The following is a 26932-nucleotide window of genomic DNA, read 5'->3' as shown; positions in this document are numbered from 1 at the left end:
CTTCTTCTATGCACTCGTTCTAAGCCGCACTCAATCTGAAGCAGCACCCCCATCAGAGACTGTGCCCCCCATCAGAAGAACTGGCAACTTCAAGTGATGCATTCCGACTCACTGTCTCCCCAAGATAATTCCGAGCCACACAGACATAGACCCCTACATCCGGTCTGCTCTTGCGTCCATGGACAATTCGTAAAAAAAATAGAGATCCACTCAGCAGCAGCATTCGATGGGAGCGAGGGTCATCTTTATCTGTTTCTACTTTTTCCCCCCCTTTATACCACTCGATGGAAGGAGTTGGTCTGCCCTCTGCTTTACAGTTTAATGTGGCAGGTTCACCTTTGGAAACTATGAGATCTGAGGGATGTTCTACTATGCGAGGAGGGAAATCTTCTTGCCGAAGACGTGAACCTGAAGCGATGCATACAATTCCATAGAGCAGAGAAAAGTGAACAAACTCCCCAATCATGGTGCTCTCATGCCACCGACAACCCCGAGATAATGGAATACAATCCCCAGGAAATCCAACACAACTTCTTGCAAACCCCAAAGTAAATCCAGCCGAGCTTAATATAAGCGACTTTTCCCGCGAGCAGGTTTAAATCCCAGAATCGAGAAGGTGTAGAGGAGCAGAAGATGACTTATGGTCTCCAGAAGGTCCAGGTCTTGATCCTCCTGGGGGTAGAGTGCAGACCTTCTCCTTGTCACCAGCCAGGACTCCTTAGAAGAAAACTCCAGGACTGATGTGACCTGAACCCCCGAGATAATCCTCAGCCCAGACAAGACGACTCCTCCAGTGGATGTCTTCTAGCAGACCACCTAGGCTATATTATTCCAGTCATCGCTCTCCATCTCCGATCGCAGTTGTACTGCTCTGCTACAGATGGAAGTTTTGGAGGATCCTTCAAGGCAGGAGTTGTTGGTGATGGATGGATGAATGGATGGATGGACGGATGAATGGCAGGGATCCTGAGTTACATGGAGATTATATCCCCCCTTATGTATTATACATGGAGATCATATCCCCCCTTATGTATTATACATGGAGATCATACCCCCCTTATGTATTATACATGGAGATCATACCCCCCTTATGTATTATACATGGAGATCATATCCCCCCTTATGTATTATACATGGAGATCATATCCCCCCTTATGTATTATACATGGAGATCATATCCCCCCTTATGTATTATACATGGTGATCATATCCCCCCTTATGTATTATACATGGAGATCATATCCCCCCTTATGTATTATACATGGAAATCATATCCCCTCTTATGTATTATACATGGAGATCATATCCCCCCCTTATGTATTATACATGGAGATCATATCCCCCTTATGTATTATACATGGTGATCATATCCCCCCTTTTGTATTATACATGGAGATCATATCCCCCCTTATGTATTATACATGGAGATCATATCCCCCCCTTATGTATTATACATGGAGATCATATCCCCCCTTATGTATTATACATGGAGATCATATCCCCCCTTATGTATTATACATGGAGATCATACTTTGGGATCTTGAGACCTTGTATGGAAATCAATACTGCTTAGCAGAGCAATTGCATAGAAGGTAGGGGACGCTACATACATGGTGTTTTTGATTGGCAGGTACATATGTGATGTCCATATTAAGCTGGTGATGTAACATCAGTTAATCATATTTAAATGATAAAATAAATTAAGAATGTATCTTTACAATATCTCAATGTATAACCACTAATCTACATATGTAACAATATTACCAACTTATAACTCAAACTAAATACACACAGATACTATTAAAATACATTACGTAATAGTTATTCTATTAGGAGTCACTTCTAACACCCTGGACATTTTCCACCAGAGTCCTGTAACCAGCTATGCCTTATTATAGAATATTCAGCTCTCAGGTGGTAGCTAGCTCAGCTGTCTCAGCTTATTTTACTGTCTCAGCTTATTTTACTGTCTCAGCTTAGTACTGAAGAAATAAATACTATCACTGGTTTAAGGCGACAATTCACAGATTTTAATATTAATTATGATTAATCATAAAAACCAAATATTTTGCAAGCTTGCCATCAATATAAGTGCCGAATTATAAATTTGATATAATTAATTTTCTTCAGTACCTGGATTAATACTTGCCTGGACAGCCCCAATTGTGTGCCCGGGTTATCGTAGCTACCTGGACTGCCCCACTGAGTGCTCAGACCATGGCTACCTGAATCGCCCTATCCTGAGCCGGATTATCACTGTTTGGACTCCTCCCCCTCTTGCCCCTCTTTTAGGTACCCTGATTGAGTGTCTCTCCTATTTCAATAAAACTTTGTGTGTTTATCATCCTTCATGTGCTTTCTGTCCCACCTACTCTTCCGTCACAGAGGGCAAAAGTTAAAAAAGTCCTCTCTGCAGGTATTTTTGCACAGGACACTCTATATTACATAAAATCACATGAAAATTGTGAAGTGGTAGTTCTGGACCGTAAGTGTGGTCCATAGAGTGCTGTGGAATGACTTTAACATCTGCATTTACTCCGCTCCTCACAAGACCTCCTTCTCTCTAGTTCCCTGGTCTCCTCCTCCCATGCCCGCCTCCAGGACTTCTCCAGGGTGTCACCCATCCTCTGGAACTCCCTGCCCCAACCCATCAGATTATCACCTACTCTCCTCTCCTTTAGGTGCACCCTGAAAACCCACCTCTTCAGGGAAGCCTACCCCACCCCCTGCTAACTTGCGACCTCCTCCAGTCTTCCTATCACTCCATCCCCCACAGCTATCTCCTCCTGTACCACTATCCCCTCCCTCCTAGATTGTAAGCTCTAAGGAGCAGGGCCCTCGAACCCCTCGTGTATCACATTGTATTGGTATTGTTCTGTCGCATGTTCTGTCCCCCATTGTAATGTACAGCGCTGAGCGAACTGTTGGCGCTTTATAAATACTGTATAATAATAGATGTCTGCCTCTGAGTTCTGTAAGTGTAACACAATGTCATAATAAAGAGGCATATTGTGTATTTCATAGGCAGAACTTGTAAAGTGTCATTTTCTTGTAGTATTAAACCAGAGCCCACAATATGGGCCGATGTTAACTTTACTTTCAGTTTCCTTCTTCCACACATATCTGTTTAACAACTACAAGCCTTTACAATGCTGTGTGACTTTCGTGAGGATACTGCTGAGCAAAGTGTGAGCTGGTTGCTGTTCCTGAAGCCCCTTTCTTGGATCGAAGTGAACAACCGACAAGACTGAAGAAGTCATACAAATTTGAAGAGCTCTTTGCCCACCGAGCAGACCAGTAAAGAGGTAGGTGTACGATCAGGAGTTTCAATCAGAAAAGTACAGGTTGTGCTGCGAATTGCTTTTGTCCAAATAGACTTATTTGAAATATTTCTAGGACATAGTAAAGATGGCAATCAGAATGGAGGCTCCGGTGTGTCTGATTGAAAACCTTAAGGATGGTACGCTCCAGGTCAAACCTGAGGCAGCAAGCATCCTGTCCAGGATAGATCAGCCAGTGGTGGTGGTGGGAATTGTAGGAATGTACCGCACAGGGAAGTCCTACCTGATGAACAAGCTGGCCAAAGCTCATAGAGGTGAGACGACGGATTAAGGGCAAAGGGATTTTGTTAATACTTTACATACAGTATAAAAAAAAAAAATATATATATATATATAATGTATTATTTTTTAAATCCATCTTACCACTGCAGGTTTTGCACTGGGGGCCACGGTGCAGTCAAAGACAAAAGGTATCTGGATGTGGTGTGTCCCCCATCCCACGAAGGAGAACCATACACTGGTTTTGTTGGATACAGAGGGTCTGGGTGATGTGGAGAAGGTGAGTCATAACTAATGACCCTTGACATCTGAGACATACCATATTATCCAATAAGGGTTTCTTAAAACCCATCCACACCTGGATGTAATATACAAATATAGCGAAAATAAAAAAATTAAATATAGCAAAATATTGCAAATATAGCAGGGTAAAAGTACCACACTACAAGCCATACATTGTAATGTCACACATGCTTCAATGGTCCAACCCACTTTGGTCACCCCCTCACAAAAAACGTGGACATTTTTCTTCTTTAACTTTTTAAGGTGTCCGTCTTAAATATTTTCAAATGTTGGCAACTATTTGGCCACTGCTAGTGTTGCCATGGTGATGGGTTGTTCCTGGGGAGGCTATTGTCAGTTGACAGGTGTGTGCTATTTGGACCTTTCTGAAAGCATGTAGATGAAAGGCAAGAAAACATGCATATCATCTGACAGCAAGACAAGGAAAAAGTAAATGTCCTTAAACCTAGAGCTGTGTGCTGTGGGGGCTGACGGAGCAGATTGACCAATCCCCCAAACTTCCTTCCCCTTCATGTGTTAGAGCATGGGTGTCAAACTGGCAGCCCTCCAGCTGTTGCAAAACTACAATTCCCATGAGGCATTGCAAGATTGACAGTTACAAGCATGACTCCCAATGGTTTGACACCCCTGTGTTAGAGGGGGGATACACTGGTGCGGTGTAAAAGTAAGTTACACGGGGTGAGCATTGTAACTGCAATGTGGCAAGGCTAACCCGTCGTGACAGAGTCCTGCATGTTGCTGCCTCAACATAGAGGTAGAGTGGATTGAACGTCTCTGGGAATATCAGGTAGGCTACATGAGGCCCCATGGTTTCTAATAATGGTCCTACACTTGACAATGATCACTTACAAATAAAGGGCACTCTTTTAATAATGAGTGTGGTGGTCTCATGTATGCTTTCTAGGATGGCAGTTTGAGGTTCTCAATCCATCATACATACATACAAGTGTACAAAGCTTGAAAGTCCAAAGACATTTGATGGTGGCCTAAAAGTTCTCAGGCCAACTTTTTGCTCAATCAGTAGAGCCCCCCACCATGAATGATCCAATCTTCTGATTGTCCAAAACATAACCGTACATGTGCAGCTAGTCAGATGCACAAACACCACCAATATTCAAACTTCCCCTCTCCAAATGTCATTTTTTTGTTCAAATTTGAATATATTTGGTGTGTCTGGTAGACATTATTTTAGACACACACTGATAAAATCTATTATTAATTTACAGGGAGACAAGAGCAATGACATGAAAATTTTCTGTCTGTCCGTTATACTGAGCAGCGCTCTGGTCTATAACAGCAAAGGCACAATTGATGAGGACGCTGTTGAGAAACTCTGGTATTATACTTCATGGTCATTAATAATATAAAGTGATTTATTTACAATTGGAATAATAATTACTTATTACAGAAAATGTCCTGTGAAACCGTGATATGACTGTTTTTAGTACAGATATGTAGATTATTGAGTATTGTACTTTTTTTTTTTTCATAAAATCTTTTTATTCAATTTTTCATGAAAAAAAACCCAAAGTAAAACTTACATAACAGAGCCTTTGGGCATTCCCCGGCTCAAGAGTATTGTACTTTTATGACATGTATTACAATTAAATTAAAATCTGATGAGTATGACCACAGACTGCTTAGTAATTACAAGTGATGGTCCCAACTGTGTGCCATCTTTGTAAATGTGTGACTGTTTCTAAACTCCCATTGGATGATATTGAGCACCTGCAGAGTCCATGGGAAGTTGCAAGCTCACTGGATTTCTAGCAGGAGTGTCACGGACTGCCAGTGCCTCTCCCATCCCCCGCCATATCCCTCCACCCCTCCATTCCCCCTTGCACATTCCAATGTCTGTGGAGCTTCCATGGACAGGGTTTGGGCCGCATCCCACATGGTTTTCAAAAGACCCGCACAGGAAGCAGCCCTCCACTCTCTGTTCCTGTCCATGCTGCTGGAATCATCTTGCTTCCAGAAAGATGCTGGGAGGCTTGGGTGAGGGGGACCGAGCCTCCCCAGCCATCCCCCCTGCACACTCTGCAGACCCTTAAAAGGTCAGGACTGTAACCCTCTGCAATACCCCAGTGTTGGGAGTCTCCCCAGCTCTGCATGAGCCGCCTGTTGCCCAAGGTCCCTGCCCAGTGGTAGGTTGCCACCTGTTGCTCGAGACTCCTGCCCAGGGGTAGATTGCCTGCCTGTTGCCCGAGACCCCTGCTCAGGGGTAGGTTGCCCGCCTGTTGCCTGAGTCTCGAATCCACTGTCCAGTCACGGAGGGAGCTCGGCTGAGGCCCCAAGCCTAGGGGGGAGATTGCCAAGTTCGCACATCACTGAGCAAAGTCGCAAAATAATTTTCAGTGTCTGATGAGGAATTCCCCCACAAATCATTATCACTCAATTCTGCAAGTGGTTCTGATTTACTATCGCTGTTCTCTAGCCGGTCTAAAACCGCTTTTGACCTAAAAGGCTGCTTTTTAGACGCCATGGACGTTTCTCAGTTTCCAGGCAGAAAGAACAGTAAAAATGTAGGCAGGGCGCCGGACAAAGCACTCGGGACAAAATGTATGTGAAATGGTTTGATACAGGAATGTTATACGATGTGATTTTAGTGTAATTAGTGAATGTCACTTTTTGTAATTTTCAAATTTGCTGCCAGTTCCGTCCCCCGTACGTCCCGACGCTCGCAGGGAACGGAACCCGGAAGACAAATGCCGGCATCCGCCGGAGGACATTACAGGGGACACTGCAGGAGGGACACCGCGGGAGCGCAGGACAAGGTAAATGATACTGGGATCCCGGAGCAGCGCTGCATGGTAAGCCCGAGTGTAGCTCGGGGTTACCGCTTGTGGTGCTGAAACTTTACCCCGAGCTACACTCGGGAAAACCTCCAGGGGGGCTACAAAAAAAAAAAATACTGACTCTGACCTTTGACCCTGGCCTTGACCCAAACACTAACCCTGGCACTGATTTTTGTTTATTTTGTTTTTGTATTATTATTTTCATCAATGTATTTATTTGTTTTTACACTTTTTTTTCTCTCTGAAAGGACAGAGAGAGATACAATTTTATCTCTCTCTTCCATTCAGAGAGAGAAAACAAGGTGAGCTATTTATGTATCTCCCAATGCCTGCCCAGAAAAAGTCAGAAATGACATCTTTATGACTCCCAACTCTTACCGTTCATGCCAGCCATCACAGGAATGAGCTCTTTCTCGGGTTCAAAACCCCTCACATGCACTTTCTCTCCCCTGATGCAATAGATCTGAGCTCAGCATTTGAGAGCTCATTCTTGTAATGATGGAAATGGACTTTCACAACCGGGAGTCTCTTAGCAACATCCTTACAAAAGTTGATGCAGCCTCTAGGAGTCTTTTAGTCAGGCTCCATGAGGTATGTACATGGCCTACACCTATGGCAAGGGCATTATTCAACTTTGGCCAAAGCTGCACAGTTTGTTTTTATCTACAGATGCCCATTACCGGCATGGGCAGGTTTTTGAAAAAGGTGAACTTACTCTTTAAAATCATAAAACAAAGCTTGAAATTGATCTTATGAATAAATATAAAGCATTTGAATTTTATCATTTTTACTTAACTTTAACAGCTTTGTCAGTGAATTGGCTGATTTAATTAAGGTGAAATCTAAAGACAATGAAGATGAAGAGGATGAGTTCTCCAGACACTTCCCCATCTTCATCTGGGCAGTGAGAGATTTTATCTTGAAGCTGGAGAGTGATGAAAAAACGATCACCGAAGATGAGTACATGGAGAGTGCATTGGCACCACAAATCAGTGAGTTATTTTATAGCAACTATAGAGAAAATGTTGTAGTAACTACAGGGACAGCTTAGGTCATGATCCTGTCTATCATGGGCTCTGGCGCAGCGAGATCCCATTGATTTATATGCACCCTGGGGTGCCTTGAGGTTTCTTCAGGGGTGCCTTGGCAAAATGTCTATAAATTGCCAAAAACATGTATACAAGCCAGCGGGTGGAACAAGCCTGCCTTTTAGTTACACTAAGCCACAGGTTTTCATTGTGCGCCATTACAACCTTCTAGCCACCGGCATCCTGACAACCAATTACATCATCAGTTGATAAGGAGGATGTCAGCTGCTGGCACAGCATCCTAGTTTGGCCCTCCCCCACCCTTCTCCATCAGTGCTGGGGTCACATTAGCTCCGTGATGGAGAAAAATTGAGAAAGAAGAGAAACATGGGCATACTAGTCAGTACCAGGGTGCAAAAGTGTATTTGCTTTGGAAGAATAAATCACCTCTAATATTGGGTGTCCTACATGTGTGGATGTTGCTGTGTTATATAACAATATTAGAAAAGTTTTTCACATTTTAGATTGGGGCGCCTTGGGACTGTCCATAATTTTAAAAGGTGCCTTGGGACTGTCCATAGTTTTTCAGGGTGCCTTGACTGGAAAAAGGTTGAGAAACACTGTCCTAGAGGTTCCAGTGTAGGAGTAAAGTCCTATTCAAGCCAATTGGAAATCACTGTGAAGGACCAGGCAATGTCAAAGAAGATTTCTGGATGAGGAGTGCACACAATGAAGGAGGCTGCCACTGTTCTGGAGTGACAAGCAAGTGGGGTTTTAGGTTGGAATGGGTTAGAAGGTTAGTTATAGTGGGCTAGGAGGTTAAAGTGATACTAAACAGAGAAGTGGTAATTCATTCACATAAATCATATACAGTATGTAGCACTGATCACTTAAAAGCTGCTGGTTTTGGGTCATCCTATTTTCCTGCACAACCAGGCAACATGCATTTTCCAGACACAAAAAAAACAGTCCATGGGCTTGGTTTTCTTTGGATTAAGGAGATTCAACTTGTATAGGGTAAAAGGGTTATGTGATTTGATTGAAGAACAACAGAATGAAGACAGTTTCCTTCTCTAGCATACTGCAAAAATGACAGCTCCAGCTGGAACCATTACAGTACTTAGTAAGGTAAGCTCCTTCTAGGAGTGTGGTGTCCCCTGAGTGGATTTTTAGCAATGTGAAAACTCGTAGGAGCTCTTGGCCCCCTTAGTGCACAGATTACCAGCCCATCTGGCAACTGGTATCTGATCCCAGGACAAGGGATTGGGTACACATTAAACTGTCCCCTGAAGGCTTGCCAAGAACTTGCATCTAGAAGACTTCTCCCTTCTAGGCCCTGTGGTGGTGGTGGTGGTGGTGGTGGTGGTGGGGGGGGTTATAGGTATGCAGTCCCTTTTTATTGTGGTGCAAAGAACATGCATAGAAGGAGAAAGCAGAGTGACTCAGTCTGCTGCTTTTCCTATCACTGTGCAATCAAAGGGTGAGAGAGGGATAAGATCTGTAGAGTAAAAGGGTTCCCATGTATAAAAATCTAAAAAATGCAGCGCTGAAATTATGATTGTGGTAATGACCATCAAATGCAAACAGAATGTTCGAATGGATTATCCCTTCATAAAGCAAAAACTTGAAAGTCCTGTTGATGTAAAGTTTTCCAATATTGCAGAGGTCAAAGTGATGTGATATACGTCTGGCTACTCCGTGAGGTGATAGTACAATAATGTACTTACCAGAAGTACATACAAACTGAGCGTTGTATGTAAATAATCCGTGGAGATTTCAGGGTCTGGTCACCAGAATGGCGTCATCTAGGGCTGCAGCAGACTCCCAGGAATGGTGTCACTCACACTTGGGGGTCATCACAGGCTCACCAGAAGGTCCAACGCCGTTCAGACTCCTGGATCCACTCCTCCCTAGTTGGCTCGAGATATACCGTATTTTTGCGCCATATAAGACGCACTTTTTCTTCCCCAAAACTGGGGGGGAAATGTCAGTGCGTCTTATGGAGCGAATATGGAGCGGCCGGTCCGGTATTTCCACCGCGGCCGTGTCAGAATACTGGGCCGCCCGCTCAGCTCTGCAGCGGGACCTTACCTGTTCCTCTATCCAGCGGCGTGCTGTCTTCCCGGCTTCTGTAGTGTGGGCACTGGGCATGACAGCCGGGTGCCAAGTGCGCATGCGCAAGAAGCGGTGCTTTTTGTGAATGGTAAGGCGGTACCTGGGACACATGACAGATCCCAGAAGCCGCCGGACCAATCACAAAGCGCAAGTGCTTCTCGCTCATGCGCACTGGGCACCCGGCTGTCATGCCGAGCGCCATTACAGAAGCCGGGAAGACAGCGCGCGACTGGATAGAGGAACAGGTAAGATGAAAGAACAACTCTGCGGAAGAGCGGGTACCTGTCAAATTCAGGTACCCGCTCCCCACCTCCCCAAAGGTCAGCAGTCATCTGTACTGTCCGCAGTCTCTGGTCATCCCTGTACTGTCCGCAGTCTCTGGTCATCCCTGTACTGTCCGCAGTCTCTGGTCATCCCTGTGCTGTCCGCAGTCTCTGGTCATCCCTGTGCTGTCCGCAGTCTCTGGTCATCCCTGTGCTGTCCGCAGTCTCTGGTCATCTCCTGTACTATCTGCAGTCTCTGGTCATCCCTGTGCTGTCCGCAGTCTCTGGTCATCCCTGTGCTGTCCGCAGTCTCTGGTCATCTCCTGTACTGTGTCTGCAGTCCATTAGTTCAGAATTTTTTTTCTCTCCTGTTTTCTGCCTCTAAAACCTAGGTGCATCTTATAGTCAGGTGCGTCTTATACGGCGAAAAATACGGTAACGAGCCCGGGAGGCAAAATGGTTTCTAATAGTGTAATCTCGTTTATTGAATCCACAAAAATGTTTAAAAAATGCAGAACGCTCACATATGTTACAGCAGAAAGGTTTTCAGGCATAACTCAAAGGAATTCCTCATCTAGTAGTCAACAGCGTCAAAATAGGGGATTCCCCTGACATGTTTCGTGCAAAACGCACGTTATACGTTCCCATGTATATATCGTATTTGTGTATTTAGTGGTTTACCTGGAGTTCAGATTTAACCCATCGCTCACTTGTTCAATGTATTTTGTGAGGATATGGATTTCATTAACTTTTTAGTAAAATAAGACTCAGGTTGAATTCAATGCATTTTGTTAATTAGAGAACCTAAAATGCTGTACATTGGCCCAAAGTGATACTATTCTATGGTCATTGAACTGTGAATTTCATAATTTCCCGCTCAGAACATTACATTTGTGCTTCTGTGCTAACTGAACCGGCAAAGGTATGTTCTGTAATGTAAGGATAATGAGAGCAATTATAGAATTTTATATTTTTTTTTTGGATTTTAAAAGGTGATGCTGTGCAAAACCCCAGAAGGGTAAAAGAACGTAACCATTGCAGAGGATGCATCCGCATGTACTTCAGGACCCGGAAATGTTTCGTCTTTGACCTTCCCTCCGGGAGCAGCGATGTGCTTCAGAGGATGGACGAAGTGTCGGAGGAAGAACTCAGCTTAACATTTCTGGCTCAAGCTGAGAAGTTCTGTACATACATTTACACAAATGCTGAAGTGAAATATCTGGATCAAATTAACGTAGCAACTGGGAAAAGTAAGCGTATCTTCCCTAACGTTTTGATAAAGTGATTTAAAGCTAAACGTTTAGTATTTACTGATTAGGGGTCTGCTACTTTCTTAGTAGTAGATTACATCAAGGGGAAGGGGGGGGGGGGTCTGCTTTTCATAACTTCATTAACCTCCCTGGCGGTATGATTATTTCAGATTTTTGGTGCTGAAAGTGGTACCATTATTTTGCATGGAGATTTGGCGTTTTGTATTGTAGGCTGTAATTTTTAGGAATAACTCACTGAAATCTGTCCGAACAAGAGTCTAGTAAACATCCCGGGGATGTTAAAATTTGAAATGCGGAAATTATAAATCATAATTTAATAAATAATCATAAAAAATAATAATAATACATTTAATTCAATAATATAATCAAACCAAAAACACAGAAATGTGAAATAGAGCGCCAAGTTCGCACATCGCTGAGCTCAGTCGCAGAATCGTTTTCAGTGTCTGATGAGGAATTTCCCCCACGAATCATTATCACTCAATTCTGCAAGTGGTTCTGATTTACTATCGCTGTTCTCTAGCCGGTCTAAAACCGCGTCTGACCTAAAGGGACGCTTTTTGGACGCCATGGACGTTTCTCAGTTTCCAGGCAGAAAGAACAGTAAAAATGCAGGCAGGGCGCCGGACAAAGCACTCGGGACAAAATGTATGTGAAATGGTTGGATACAGGAATGTTATACTATGTGATTTTAGTGTATTTAGTGAATGTTGCTTTTGTAGCCTCCTGCAGTGTCCCCGGCAATGTAATCCGGCGGATGCCGGCATCTGTCATCTGGGTTCGGTCCCCTGCGAGCGTTGGGACATACGGGGGACGGAACTGGCGGGAAATTTGAAAATGACAAAAAGTGACATTCACTAAATACACTAAAATCACATAGTATAACATTCCTGTATCAACCCATTTCACATACATTTTGTCCCGAGTGCTTTGTCCAGCGCCCTGCCTGCATTTTTACTGTTCTTTCTGCCTTGAAACTGAGAAACGTCCATGGCGTCCAAAAAGCGTCCCTTTAGGTCAAAACCGATTTTAGACCGGCTAGAGAACAGCGATAGTAAATCAGAACTGATTATGATTATTTATTAAATTATAATGTATGATTTCGTGTTTCAAATTTTATCATATCCGGGATGTTTAATAGACTCTTGTTTGGACAGATTTCAGTGAGTTATTCCTAAAAATTACAGGCCTACAATAAAAAAAAAAACATATTTCCATGCAAAAAATGTACCGCTTTGAGCACAGAAATATGGAAATAATCAGACCACTAGGGAGGTTAATAAAAAAAAAAAAAAGTTATAATCCTACACCCACAAATGATCCAGAGGAAGGCAAAAAAACCAGCAAAACACGATCCAATTTGCTCCTGCAGAAGAAAAAATTCCTTCCTGATCCCCCGAGAGGCAATCAGATATTCCCTGGAACAACTTTCCCTATAAATGTTATATCCAGTTATATTCTGTGCATCCAAGAAAGAATCCAGGACTTTCCTACAGCAATCCACTGAGCTGGCCACACCCAACTCTTGAGGGAGTCTATTCCACATTTTCACAGCTCTTACTGTGAAGAAACCTTTCCATGTTTGGAGATTAAATTTATTTTCCTAGATCAACAATCTTTACATGTAAATTTTAATAGCCAGTTTTATTCTGTGCATTATTAATACATTTCCCCAGCATTTTTCTTTAAATCAGTTCTTGCGGGAGTCTGTTCCACATTTTCACAGCTCTTACTGTGAGCAAGTCTTTCCACATATGGAGGTAAAACCTCTTTTCCTCCAGTAGCAAAGCGTGAGCAGGGAGAGGACACTTTGATAGGGGTGTCCAGAAAGACAAGAATACATCCCACCTGTGATAGTGCACTGATGTACAAACATGATAAGACCTAACAATGAACACAGCTTGTTAAACAAGTAACCATTGAAAGTAGAGATAATTCAAATAGTATACTATTACTGAAGGAAGCAAGGAGCACTGAAGGGGTTTTGTAGCTGCTATGGAAAGTCCTCAGGATGGATGTCCGGACTAATCCTCCAGTGGTGCCTGAGTTGTGAGCAAGGGATCTTTAATTGGGTTGGAGAAGGAAGATTCTCCATGTGGAGTGCTGCTGGGTAGGTAAAAGCAAACTTAATACATACTGTAAATGCACCAACTGTTGTCTAATCTGATTAAAAGCTTTGTTTTGCCAGTTCAACTAACCAATCAGAGAACAATAAGAGATTATGATCATCTGTTATCAGGTTATATTGGATTCTGAAGGCCGTAAGTGTAAGCATTCTGTCATTAAAGTCCAGGTATCAAGCTATGAAAGGACTGGAGGAATTTAGCATTCAGATCACACTCACCGGCCACTTTTTATTAGGTACATATTAATAGTGCCAAGAAAATATCCCCCACGCCATGACACCACCACCACCAGCCTGAACCATTGATACAAGGCAGGATAGATCCATCACACCATGACACCAGCACCACCAGCCTGAACCATTGATACAAGGCAGGATGTATCCCCCACACCATGACACCACCACCACCAGCCTGAACCATTGATACAAGGCAGGATAGATCCATCACACCATGAGACAACCACCACCAGCCTGAACCGTGGATACAAGGCAGGATGTATCCCCCACACCATGACACCACCACCACCAGCCTGAACCATTGCTACAAGGCAGGATGGATCCCCCACACCATGACACCACCACCACCAGCATGAACCATTGCTACAAGGCAGGATGGATCCCTCACACCATGACACCACCACCACCAGCCTAAACCACTGATACAAGGCAGGATGGATCCCCCACACCATGACACCACCACCACCAGCCTGAACCATTGATACAAGGCAGGATGGATCCCCCACACCATGACACCACCACCACCAGCCTGAACCATTGATACAAGGCAGGATGGATCCACCACACCATGACACCACCACCACCAGCCTGAGTTGCTGATACAAGGCAGGATGGATCCATGCTTTCATGTTGTTTACACCAAATTCTGACCCTACCATTTGAATGTCACAGCAACCAGTCTGTCCATTCTTCTCTGACCTCTGACATCAACAAGACATTTTCCTCCACACAACGGCCGCTCACTGGATAGTTTCTCTTTTTCGGACCATTCTCTGTAAACCCTAGAGATGGTTGTGTGTGAAAGTCCCAGTAGATCAGCAGTTTTTGAAATACTCAGACCAGCCCGTCTGGCACCAACAACCATGCCATGTTCAAAGTCACTTAAATCCCCTTTCTTCCCCATTCTGATGCTCGGTTTGAACTTCAGCAAGTCATCTTCACCAAGTCTAGATGCCTAAATGCATTGAGTTGCCCGCCATGTGATTGGCTGATTAGCAATTTGTGTTACCGAGCAATTGAACAGATGGACCTAATAAAGTGGCTGGTGAGTGTAAGTTGACCCAAACAATCAAGACAAGGCAGTGCAAAGTTAGGAGAGAAAATACACACAGAATCAGCAGCAGCTGTACTGAAATTACCCTAATCTTCCAAATGGCAATAGAAATTAATCAAATCCCCAAACAGCATTCTCACTGTTACAACGAACTCTGTCACCGTCTGAAGCTTTTCTGTTGGCTCCATACCAGGGGCGGACTGACCATTTGGAAACTCGGGCACTGCCCGAGGGCCTGGGGTCAGTAGGGGGCCCCATGAGATGCCCCTGGTACCTTTTTCATAGGCTTTTTTAAGTTTGGTCAAGGACACAGGGGCCCCATGATCCCCTATTGCCCGGGGGCCCCATGAGTTGTCAGTCCGCCCCTGCTCCATACAATGATATGCCTCTATATGAATTGACAAGTCCAGTCCACGTGACTATTCAAGTTATCTAAAAGGAGTTGCAGGTTTTTTGTATATCCATGGATATAGTGTTTTAAATGTGAGGCAACCTCAGCAGCAAGCTTTTTATGGTTAAAAATGAGGTGGGAAGAAGACATCATAGCTACACAAGGCACAACAAAATGATAATGTGGATGCTGAAAGAAGCAGATTTTCCATTCTGTGTAAGTACACTCCAAATCGACCCTGTTTATGACCCTCTTAAATGTCTTTTCCATTCTCAGTGCTGGGAGAGCTGGTGACCCTCTACACAAACGCCATAATGTCTTCTGAAGTCACTTCCATGGAGAATATAGTGATGAGTATATCTAAGGCAGAGAATGAAGCAGCTGTGCGGGAAGCAACTAAACACTATGAGAAGATGATGGGAGAGAGAGGACAATTCCCCACAGAGACGGACGAAGAGTTTACAGAGCTGAGCACACAGTTTGAGAAAGAAGCTCTTCAGATATTCATGAAAAAGTCCTTCAAGGACTCTGAACTCATCTTTCAGAAACAGCACATTGTAGGTTTATAAATATATAGGAAAACAATCAGCACAGTGTCTCCACCAGCGGCGGACTGACCATTTGGAAACTCAGGCACTGCCCGAGGGCCCGGGGTCAGTAGGGGGCCCCATGAGATGCCCCTGGTACCTTTTTCATAGGCTTTTTTGAGTTTGGGCAAGGACACGAGGGCCCCATGATCCCCTATTGCCCGGGGGCCCCATGAGTTGTCAGTCCGCCCCTGGTTTCCACTCAGTGTGTCCAGAGAAATTGCTGCTAAACATCCATAGTTCTTCTCACCACCTCATACACAATTATCATACATAAAATGTAGCGCAAAATCTCAATCTAAACAAAGAAAAATAATAAGGTAAAACACCTTCTGATACAGTGTCAATAGTCCATCACCAAAGTGTATGATATATTCTTACTATTCTAATCACCCATGCAATATGTACGCTCACCTTCTGTAGTGGACTCCAATATCAATTAATGTCATAAGTAGACATATGCAATTTGTTTCATTCCGAATGCAGCCAATGAAAAATGAAGAAAAAAAATGGTGTGTAGCCCGACTGGTCAGAAAAGGGAGCAGAGGGACAATTGAGAGCCCTTCCCACTCCTGAACCATACTGGGTCACATGCCCTCAGCATGGGGGGGTGGTTTGGGGCAGGGGGGCTCCCCCCCAAAGCACCTTGTCCCCATGTTGTTGGGGAAAGGGTCTCTTCACCACAACCATGGGCTGTGGTTGTGGGGGTCTGCGGATGTGGGGCTTATCAGAATCTGGAAACTCCCTTTAACAAGGGGGACCCCAGATCCTGCCCCCCCATGTGAATGAATATGGGTACATACTCCCCCTACTCATTCACCAAAAAAGTGTAAAAAGTGAGAAAAAAACAACACCAGTTTCTGACAAGTCCTTTATCAAAAAGAAACAAAAGATAAATGTTCCCCAAAGTAGATCAAATGTTAATCAATGAATGCTGGCCGGCAGAAAAAAAAAAAGAGATTTGCACCGATGAAGGCTCCGCTGTCTGACAGTTCTTAAATAACAAAGCGGCGGGGCCACCTGATGACGTCATCGGGTGACTTCACTCCCTTGTGGCATCATCGACCGGGGAATGCTGAGTCGTTGTCACAAGGGGGTGGGGTCATCGGGTGGCCCCACCCCTTTGTTATTTAAGAACTGTCAGAGAGCAGGAGCCTTCATCGAGTGTGGATTTTTTTTTTCCTCTTTGGTGTACTGCAGCTTAAAAACTTTACTAAAACTTTACTAAAAAACTATATATTGCAGTCACATAAAAAAGCACCTTAAGTTCTATGAATTGTGTTTAACAGATTCCACATCAATAGGGACCCAATACTTATCATCTGGCAGCACATTGGCTAAACGGTTAGCACTTCTGCCTGGCAGTACTAGGGTCGTTGGTTTGAATCCCAACCACAGCACCACCTGCCTGGAGTTTGCATGTTCTCCTTGTGGTTTCCTCCAGGTACTCCGGTTTCCTCCCACACTCTAAAGACATGCTGGTAGGTGAATTGGCTCCTATCTATATTGTCCCTAGTATGTGTATGTATGAATGTGAGTTAGGGACCTTAGATTGTACGCCCCTTGAGGGTTGGGGACTGATGTGAATGTACAATAGATATGTAAAGTGCTGCGTACATAGATGGCGCTATATAAGTACCTGAAATAAATCGCAAAAAGCCAGGATCACAGACATGCTTACAAATCACAGTGTGGCTCCTTCCCTATAAGTTGTATGCCCTCTGGGCTTCTTCAGTAGGTGTGGGGCCAGGCTGCCACACTGCTATGTATAGAGACCCTCAATCCACCTCCTAGACAACGGCGGTTACAAAACCGGAAGTGACGCAATTGCGGCTACTGGAAATTATGTAACTATGTACACTAATAACTTCCGAAAGGTGCGGGCTGCGCACGCAGGTATATACAGTATATATATACAGTCAGGTCCATAAATATTGGGACATCGACACAATTCTAACATTTTTGGCTCTATACACCACCACAATGGATTTGAAATGAAACAAACAAGATGTGCTTTAACTGCAGACTGTCAGCTTTCATTTGAGGGTATTTACATCCAAATCAGGTGAACGGTGTAGGAATTACAACAGTTTCCATATGTGCCTCCCACTTGGTAAGGGACCAAAAGTAATGGGACAATTGGCTTCTCAGCTGTTCTATGGTCAGGTGTGTGTTATTCCCTCATTATCCCAATTACAATGAGCAGATAAAAGGTCCAGAGTTCATTTCAAGTGTGCTATTTGCATTTGGAATCTGTTGCTGTCAACTCTCAAGATGAGATCCAAAGAGCTCTCACTATCAGTGAAGCAAGCCATCATTAGGCTGAAAAAACAAAACAAACCCATCAGAGAGATAGCAAAAACATTAGGTGTGGCCAAAACAACTGTTTGGAACATTCTTAAAAAGAAGGAACGCACCGGTGAGCTCAGCAACACCAAAAGACCCGGAAGACCACAGAAAACAACTGTGGTGGATGACCGAAGAATTCTTTCCCTGGTGAAGAAAACACCCTTCACAACAGTTGGCCAGATCAAGAACACTCTCCAGGAGGTAGGTGTATGTGTGTCAAAGTCAACAATCAAGAGAAGACTTCACCAGAGTGAATACAGAGGGTTCACCACAAGATGTAAACCATTGGTGAGCCTCAAAAAGAGGAAGGCCAGATTAGAGTTTGCCAAACGACATCTAAAAAAGCCTTCACAGTTCTGGAACAACATCCTATGGACAGATGAGACCAAGATCAACTTGTACCAGAGTGATGGGAAGAGAAGAGTATGGAGAAGGAAAGGAACTGCTCATGATCCTAAGCATACCACCTCATCAGTGAAGCATGGTGGTGGTAGTGTCATGGCGTGGGCATGTATGGCTGCCAATGGAACTGGTTCTCTTGTATTTATTGATGATGTGACTGCTGACAAAAGCAGCAGGATGAATTCTGAAGTGTTTCGGACAATATTATCTGCTCATATTCAGCCAAATGCTTCAGAACTCATTGGATGCCGCTTCACAGTGCAGATGGACAATGACCCAAAGCATACTGCAAAAGCAACCAAAGAGTTTTTTAAGGGAAAGAAGTGGAATGTTATGCAATGGCCAAGTCAATCACCTGACCTGAATCCGATTGAGCATGCATTTCACTTGCTGAAGACAAAACTGAAGGGAAAATGCCCCAAGAACAAGCAGGAACTGAAGACAGTTGCATTAGAGGCCTGGCAGAGCATCACCAGAGATGAAACCCAGCGTCTGGTGATGTCTATGCGTTCCAGACTTCAGGCTGTAATTGACTGCAAAGGATTTGCAACCGAGTATTAAAAAGTGAAAGTTTGATTTATGATTATTATTCTGTCCCATTACTTTTGGTCCCTTACCAAGTGGGTGGCACATATGCAAACTGTTGTAATTCCTACACTGTTCACCTGATTTGGATGTAAATACCCTCAAATTAAAGCTGACAGTCTGCAGTTAAAGCACATCTTGTTCGTTTCATTTCAAATCCATTGTGGTGGTGTATAGAGCCAAAAATGTTAGAATTGTGTCGATGTCCCAATATTTATGGACCTGACTGTATATATATATATATATATATCTCATTGTATATCGGAAGGTCAAAAGAGAACAGATTAGGCTTGCGCCTAACTATTTAATTGTTGAAATGATTTGGGCTCACCTGTGAAAGTCGTATAAATGCCCTTAATCAGGTTTTACTTTCTGAGGACAGCTCTAAAGCTCAGAGGTCCCTAAAGTGTGATAGTTGTGGCCCTAATAAATGCCCGACAATAATATGATACTCAGTTCCTGAAATTGTTAAGGTTTTATACCTCCACCCAATGGATTTCGGTGTTTGTGGAAAAATCAGGTACCTGTGATAAAACAGGCACATGAATTTATGGCATGAAGGCACGGTGGAGGGGATACAGAGGCTGGGTACTACATATCACAGACACTACATCTTCAGTACATGTTTATCCTCTGGACCACACTGGTTTCCAGGATGCTGTCAGCTATCCAGAATCCTAGCAACCAGTGTTCATGTATACTCAATAATGTCCTAGAAACTGGTGACAGGTGGAGGGGTGGCACATTCAACGATGTATACACACTGTAGCCATGTTCAGAGCACTTTAATCTGTCTCTGTACACCAACAAATTCACAAGCAATTTCTCCAACGCTCAAAAGGACAGTCACCAGACTGGGATAATAAAAAATATGGTAGTGTGACAAGAGCAACACCACCCAGAAAGGAAAGTGGTTACTTAAACATCCACGCGGAGTAATGTAAGCTAAGTAATTACAGAAAATACTTTATTTTGATCACATAGATCATAGGGAGGTTGAACACAGGCACAGTGAACATATCAAACGAAATAAAATCACTTAAAAGCACTAAGCGTCTTCATTTCTGGGTAATTAGGGCACATAGGGAACCATATAAGGCAATAGAATTATCTTGCATAGTTCTCTTAAGTTTACATATAGTCCAGTCTTGTATTTGATTTAGCCATGTAGTCTTCAGACACATTCTTGGTATAGGCCAGGATATGTAGAGTAGCTTCCTGGTGAGTGGAGACTATAACACAAAAAGATGGCAGTCAAAAACTATAAATAACGTATATATCACACCAACTCTCCCCCATAGACATGAACTGTTGCTCCAATTACCTTCTCAGTAATTTCGCTGTCATACCAGCATGATGAGTGTGGAGACTTCCTGGGTAACCACCCCAAGTGAAAAAAGATCCACAATAACAAGTGATTCTAATGATATATATAAAATATATAGATCATAAATAATTGATCATAAATTGTTGCTCTGAGACTACCTGGCCTCCCATCCATATATATACAACTAAACAAGCAGAAAGGACCTGATCTTATTTCAAGTCGACGTGAAGTCTTCTTGATCATCATTGATGGTAATATATACCTCATACACATATTTTTTTTGTGTTTATTCAGGGACCCTGCCTGTTATTTATGATCTATATATTTTATATATATCCTTAGAATCACTTGTTATTGTGGATCTTTTTTCACTTGGGGTGGTTACCCAGGAAGTCTCCACACTCATCATGCTGGTATGACAGCGAAATTACTGAGAAGGTAATTGGAGCAACAGTTCATGTCTATGGGGGAGAGTTGGTGTGATATATACGTTATTTATAGTTTTTGACTGCCATCTTTTTGTGTTATAGTCTCCACTCACCAGGAAGCTACTCTACATATCCTGGCCTATACCAAGAATGTGTCTGAAGACTACATGGCTAAATCAAATACAAGACTGGACTATATGTAAACTTAAGAGAACTATGCAAGATAATTCTATTGCCTTATATGGTTCCCTATGTGCCCTAATTACCCAGAAATGAAGACGCTTAGTGCTTTTAAATGATTTTATTTCGTTTGATATGTTCACTGTGCCTGTGTTCAACCTCCCTATGATCTATGTGATCAAAATAAAGTATTTTCTGTAATTACTTAGCTTACATTACTCCGCGTGGATGTTTAAGTAACCACTTTCCTTTCTGGGTGGTGTTGCTCTTGTCACACTACCATATTTTTTATTACGCAATCCTCGGTTTATTAATCCACACTTCTATAATAAGTGAGACGGAGATAGTATTATGACACAAGTATTTGTGTTATTATTGGTGGCTTTTCTCTGCTGTTGTTTTTTGTGACCAGACTGGGATATAGTGCAGGGTCTGTGTGTCCTTCGGGACAGTGCTTTAATAATGGTGCATATAAGAACTACCTACACCTGTCAGAACTCCTAACAAAACTGTCACAGGTTTTTCATGAATTAGGTGCAGAGCTTTTTAAAAGGACCGTACCTGCAGAAAAATGTTGCAAATGCTTAATGAATTGTCCCCAGTGTCTCAGAACTCCTGAAGGTGGATAACCATACTAAACAATGGCTCTCCATAATTATTCTTATCTACAAGCTCTTTTATTTGCAACAGACAGCATCTTCTAGCATGAAGTTAAACATGAAAGGGGAGCATTTAGCAAGTGTTTTTGACACCTGCCTAGTGCTCTTGACAGATTGTAAATAGCTTAGCATATTCCATGAATGCATCTTTGTATTGGGTCACTTTAGTCATTGAAGTACATTGTAAACAGCCCTAAATCTCCCTAATTTATAGTTTCATGTTAAATCAATGGATGCACCTGCATGTCCTCAATCTTTTTAACTTCCCAACAGGAGAACATGGAGAAGAAAAAACGTGAATTTTCAGAGATGAATAAGATGAAGTCCCTCAAATACTGTGAGGAGCTAATAAGAAAACATAGCAAAGACCTTGATGAAACCCTGAGGAAAGGTCTGTACTGCACTCCAGGCGGGTACAAGAAGTTTCAGGAAGATATGGGGCAGATAGTGGAGAAATACAACAAGGAACCAGGGAAAGGTCTACAGGTCAGTGTTCTGTTTATGTGACATAACAAGATTTTATTTTTACATTAACATAGAGCTATTTATCATTTAAAAAAAACCCTCAATAATTCTGCATCTGAAAACGTTTTCACAATTAAAGTGTTCCAAAAATTTGGTCCAGAAGATTTAAATATATATACTGTGCTCACTGTTTCTGGATCAAATCGGTGATCAATTTTAATAAATATATAATTATTAACCTATTTAACATTTTTACAATGTTCTACATGTTTTTCAAAATAATTAGATCAGAATTCCTATTGCAGGCAGAGTCTGCTCTTCAGGACTTTATTATGACAAAAGAATCTCTTAAAATCTCCATTATGAATGCTGATGATACTTTGACTGAGCAGCAGAAGAAGGATGAAGGTATCAAATTATTAATAACACAGTTGTTATTATTACTGTAATTATTGGATTGAGTTTTTTCTATTTTACTTTTTTATCTTTTCAAATAATTATTTTTGGAGTTATCTATATGAAATAAATGGGCACCCAACAACCTGGTTCAGGGACAGAGATTAGACCTCCTAGATTCTGACCTTAGTCAATGCACTGCACTGAACAACAGGGAACACACACAGGGGCTATTAAGGCACAATCCCTACTTATCCCCCTTCCACTGGCCAGTAGAAAAAAGCTGTTGATTGCTATTGTTGGGGCCCCACATCTATGATGGAGCGCTCATATTTTGAGTTGCAATTCCAAACAAGGGAGGGAGCTTTTCAGGGAACAAATCCTAAGGTTCACAGAAAATATTGATGGTACTGTCCCTATAAGCAGGAAGGTAGCAAAGGTGGTCAAAGCAAAGGCCCACCATAGCGCAGCAAGAGGTCAGTGGGCCCACATCTTGAGCCAGTTATGATGGCCAACAGGTCCAAAATCACCTGGGATGGCACATTTGGGAGTCCCAGGGTTTGGGAACAGCATTCAGTCATCCTGGATACAGCAACATATGTCCTGGAGGTGAGAGTTCTCATTCTTCATGAAGTTTTGGATGCTCTTTCACAGCATGCTGGGCCCTGCAGGCCCACATCAACACAGATGTGGACACCACAATTTCATCAGAGTCCCACACAGGCAGAGAAACAGTCTCTAACAAACCACAGTATACCAGGGGCGGACTGACAACTCATGGGGCCCCCGGTGTCCTTGCCCAAACTCAAAAAAGCCTATGAAAAAGGTACCAGGGGCATCTCATGGGGCCCCCTACTGACCCCGGAAGCTCGGGCAGTGGCCGAGTTTCCAAATGGTCAGTCCGCCCCTGCAGTATACAGTCCTACGCCAGGAGCCTCTGCTCCAGGGCAGGGTCCTCTGTATACACACAGAACTCTCTAGACAGGTGCAGCAATTTAGTCCCTATGCAGTAACACAGCACATAAACCAAGCACCTGTCCTTCTCCAGGTTCTATGTGACACTCTACAACTCATTATGGCACCAGGAACTTCAGGTAGCGCTCTCTTCTCTCTCTCCCCATGTCAAAGACTGTCCTATGAATGATTTCCCAGCCCTGTTCTCACCCTCCAGGGTGAGTCCTTCTGGGACTTGTAGTCCCACTCAGTCTTCCCCTTGATGCCTGCCTGGGGACTACATTCCCCATCAGTTCTTGCAACTCCCAGCATTAATGGGCAAGCCTCCCCATGCTGCAACTTCAGCCAAAGACATTGTCCTCATCTCCTGCTGTGTGGTAAGTGGAGCTTAAACCATGGTTGCAGCCATAGCAGAGTCACTGTTTTTCTCTCCCCTGACCCAGCCACAAATCTAGGCTGGGGAGAGGGAAAGCCCAAAGCCATAACGCTGAATTGACATTAGTGCAGAATGTCGGACCGCACAGACTACTGTCTGCAGTGTCCCTGAGGGCCACACAGTTAGAGCAAAAGGGCCAGAGGCTGGGAACCAAGGGATAAGTAGATGAAGGAATTGTGATTGAGAAAACTGGCTCACATACATGGGCATGCGAGCCAATCGAATTTTAGAGCTAAAAGGGAAAATTTAAAACATCTCTTCTTCAGCCTTGGCTGTATAGGTATTTCATAATGATATATCACAACCAAATAAAAAATGGATCTTCTTATTTAACAGAAAACAAGTCATGCAGAAACATGGAGGATCTGGAAAATAAAATAAAGGAATTAAAGTTGTCACAAGAGTCTAAAATAGCTGAAGATAAACAGCGAACTGCTGAGATGAACTATATAGCATTGATGGAGAAGCAGTTCAGTGAAAACCGAATGCTCCAAGAAAAACTGAGCCTAGTAATACAAGCAAAGGAAAAAGTAAGTGCTGTGGGAGCTCTATGTAAATCAAGGGGTGTGTGGTAGGTGAACAACCCTCCATGCACTACAAGGAGAAGTCTCCAACAGCTGTTATTGGCGAGGATGTAAAAGACTGGGTAAGCTGAGTTCAAAAAGAAAGTGATGTGTCAATGGCTGGACATGGTGGCAGTCGGCAACACTAGATGCAGTAAGGAAGGGATATGGTAGAGATTAAGGTAATATTATTATTATTATACTAATAATTAATTATTATAATAAGCGCCAATAGTTCGCTCAGCGCTGTACATTACAAAGGGGGACAGAACATGTGACAGAACAATAACAATACAATGCCAAACATGAGGGGATCGAGGGCCCTGCTCTTTCGAGCTTACAATCTAGGAGGGAGGGGATGGTGGCACAGGAGGAGATAGCTGTGGGGGATGGAGTGGTAGGAAGAGTGGAGGAGGTCGGCAAGTTAGCAGGGGGTGGGGTAGGCTTCCCTGAAGAGGTGGGTTTTCGGGGTGTGCCTAAAGGAGAGGAGTGTAGGTGATAATCTGATGGGTTGGGGCAGGGAGTTCCAGAGGATGGGTGACACCCTGGAGAAGTCCTGGGGGCGGGCATGGGAGGAGGAGACCAGGGAACTAGAGAGAAGGAGGTCTTGTGAGGAGCGGAGTGTGCGTGTTGGGTGGTACTTGGATATTAGGTCAGTGATGTAGTACGGGGCAGTATGGTGGACAGCTTTGTACGTCAGTGTTAGGATTTTGAATTTGATCCATTGCGCAATCGGAAGCCAGTGGAGGGATTGGCAGAGGGGGGTGGCGGAAACGGAGCGGTTGGAAAGGTGAATGAGTCTGGCAGCCGTATTCAGGATGGACTGAAGCGGGGATAGCCAGCGGCGAGGCAGGCCAGTGAGGAGGTAATAGAAGTTTTAGATAGAGACAAGTGTAACCAAATACAAAGATAATTCTATAGAATTGGAGCTGTGTGAAAAAACCCCTCTTATGACACCTTTCCTATTAATCAGTTCTGTCATTCGTGTTTACGCAGGAACAGGACTTGTACACCAGGCAGGGGTTTCGTGAAGAAGCTGACATGTACCACCGACAGGTTAAAGGCTTAAAAGGAGAGATGGAAGACCTGAAAAAAACTTCATGGGTGGATTCTGCAGTTGATATGTTCTGCAATGTTGCACAATTTTTTACATGGAAGGGGTTCCTTGTTTCAAGCGTGGTAAGGGCGGTGTATTCCTTCTACAAGAAGTAGAATTAATAAAAAAATATTATTCGCTGACATATAGAATATATAAGAGATAACATTGTGTTTATTTCTTTAAAATTGCACTGTGCTAGTGTGTTTTATTATCTTTGAAAAAATTAATATCTGAAATGTTCTGGCTTCCTGTTTTTTATATATCAATAAAATAGTTATCTTAAACTCATGAAGCTGTCAATATCTGTTTTTTCCACAATATGCTTCCTCCATGGTAAGGATGTGGATTTTTCTAACTTAAAGCAGACCTTGCACTCCAGAAAAGAACTGCTTATCTATTCCTAAAAAAAACTGCAAAAAAGTACCTGTAGCAGGAACAATAAATAATAAACTTACCTTGACCAGGGGACTAAAGGTGGCTTGTCCCCATTCCCTTTTGACCATTACCTCCTCCCCTTTCACATGAAGTAACCACTTGGACAAAAAGCTGGAGGTAATGGCTAAAACAGCCTTTTTATTACAACAATCAATAAATAACATTTGGAAATAATGTAAACACAGTATAACTGGAGCTTTAAGGTCCCAGTAGGCATCAATAAAAAAAACTACCTGTGTCCTACTTTAGGCATCCAGCCACAAAACACCACCGACTTGGAGACAACCACCACAGATACCACCATCAGAACAACTGGGAGCCGAACTTCAGACTGCCCGTCAGCTCCAACCATTACAACCACAAAAAAAAAAAAAAAAAAAGAACAGGTGGGAGGGAGGGAAGTTTTCCTTTGCTAATCTTCCTTCCGACTGAAGACCCCCTCCCACACCCCATCTAAACCATCCCCTGTGGCTCCACCCGCTCCTATCTTAACACCGCTTAGAACTCCCCATCATATTTCCTGCCAACTAATATGACTCTTATCTCCCCACCCCTTTCACCCCTGTCATGACGGCTCTCTGTTCATGTTTTTTCCTGTCCTTTTACCCCGGGCCTCCCTTTCTTTTGACTTCCATAGTGCAGGAAGTGCTATCCCATGGAATACCCTTACTGCAAATGAGAAGATGCTGTGGAACAGTAAAGAATTGACTTCTCAGTGAGATCTGGAATACTCAATATTCCCTGAAAACTTATTGGAAGGAGGATGATGTCACTGTCACTTAGGGGCCACAGGTGGAAGCTGGGGATAAGGTATGTATAATATCCAACTTTTCTTCCAACAGGTTTCTTTTCCACTTCCATGTAGCATTTTAGGAAGGGGGAGGTGGCCACCCTGAGTGAGCAGACTTTGCTTCTTAGGCTCCAT

The 26932-nt window shown here is 43.2% G+C and overlaps 1 protein-coding gene across 1 annotated transcript; it reads left to right on the top strand.

Moving 5' to 3' along the window:
- Window positions 1–3141: 3141 nt before the first annotated feature.
- On the top strand, window positions 3142–25860 carry LOC149441006 (guanylate-binding protein 3-like). Its single transcript, XM_089657872.1, has 11 exons — window positions 3142–3305; window positions 3397–3595; window positions 3713–3840; window positions 5090–5199; window positions 7463–7650; window positions 11057–11314; window positions 15419–15699; window positions 21933–22145; window positions 22430–22532; window positions 24247–24440; window positions 25470–25860. The coding sequence occupies exons 2-11, from the start codon at window positions 3409–3411 to the stop codon at window positions 25683–25685; spliced, it is 1878 nt and encodes a 625-aa protein (XP_089513998.1). The 5' UTR covers window positions 3142–3305; window positions 3397–3408; the 3' UTR covers window positions 25686–25860.
- Window positions 25861–26932: the final 1072 nt, after the last annotated feature.

This window comes from Staurois parvus, unplaced genomic scaffold, assembly GCF_062004578.1.
Source record: "Staurois parvus isolate SC_StPar_1 unplaced genomic scaffold, SC_StPar_1.0 ptg001037l, whole genome shotgun sequence".
Taxonomy (NCBI): Eukaryota; Metazoa; Chordata; class Amphibia; order Anura; family Ranidae; genus Staurois; species Staurois parvus.
This window is presented reverse-complemented; position numbering and strand designations above follow the sequence as displayed.

What these genes read in the sequence shown, in the direction of transcription:
- LOC149441006 (XM_089657872.1), top strand. Translation starts at nt 3,409, where the DNA reads ATGGCAATCAGAATGGAGGCTCCGGTGTGTCTGATTGAAAACCTTAAG. An exon ending in GCTGGCCAAAGCTCATAGAG is followed by an intron (nt 3,596 to 3,712) that starts GTGAGACGACGG and finishes TTACCACTGCAG; the next exon opens with GTTTTGCACTGGGGGCCACG. An exon ending in TCTTTCAGAAACAGCACATT is followed by an intron (nt 15,700 to 21,932) that starts GTAGGTTTATAA and finishes ACTTCCCAACAG; the next exon opens with GAGAACATGGAGAAGAAAAA.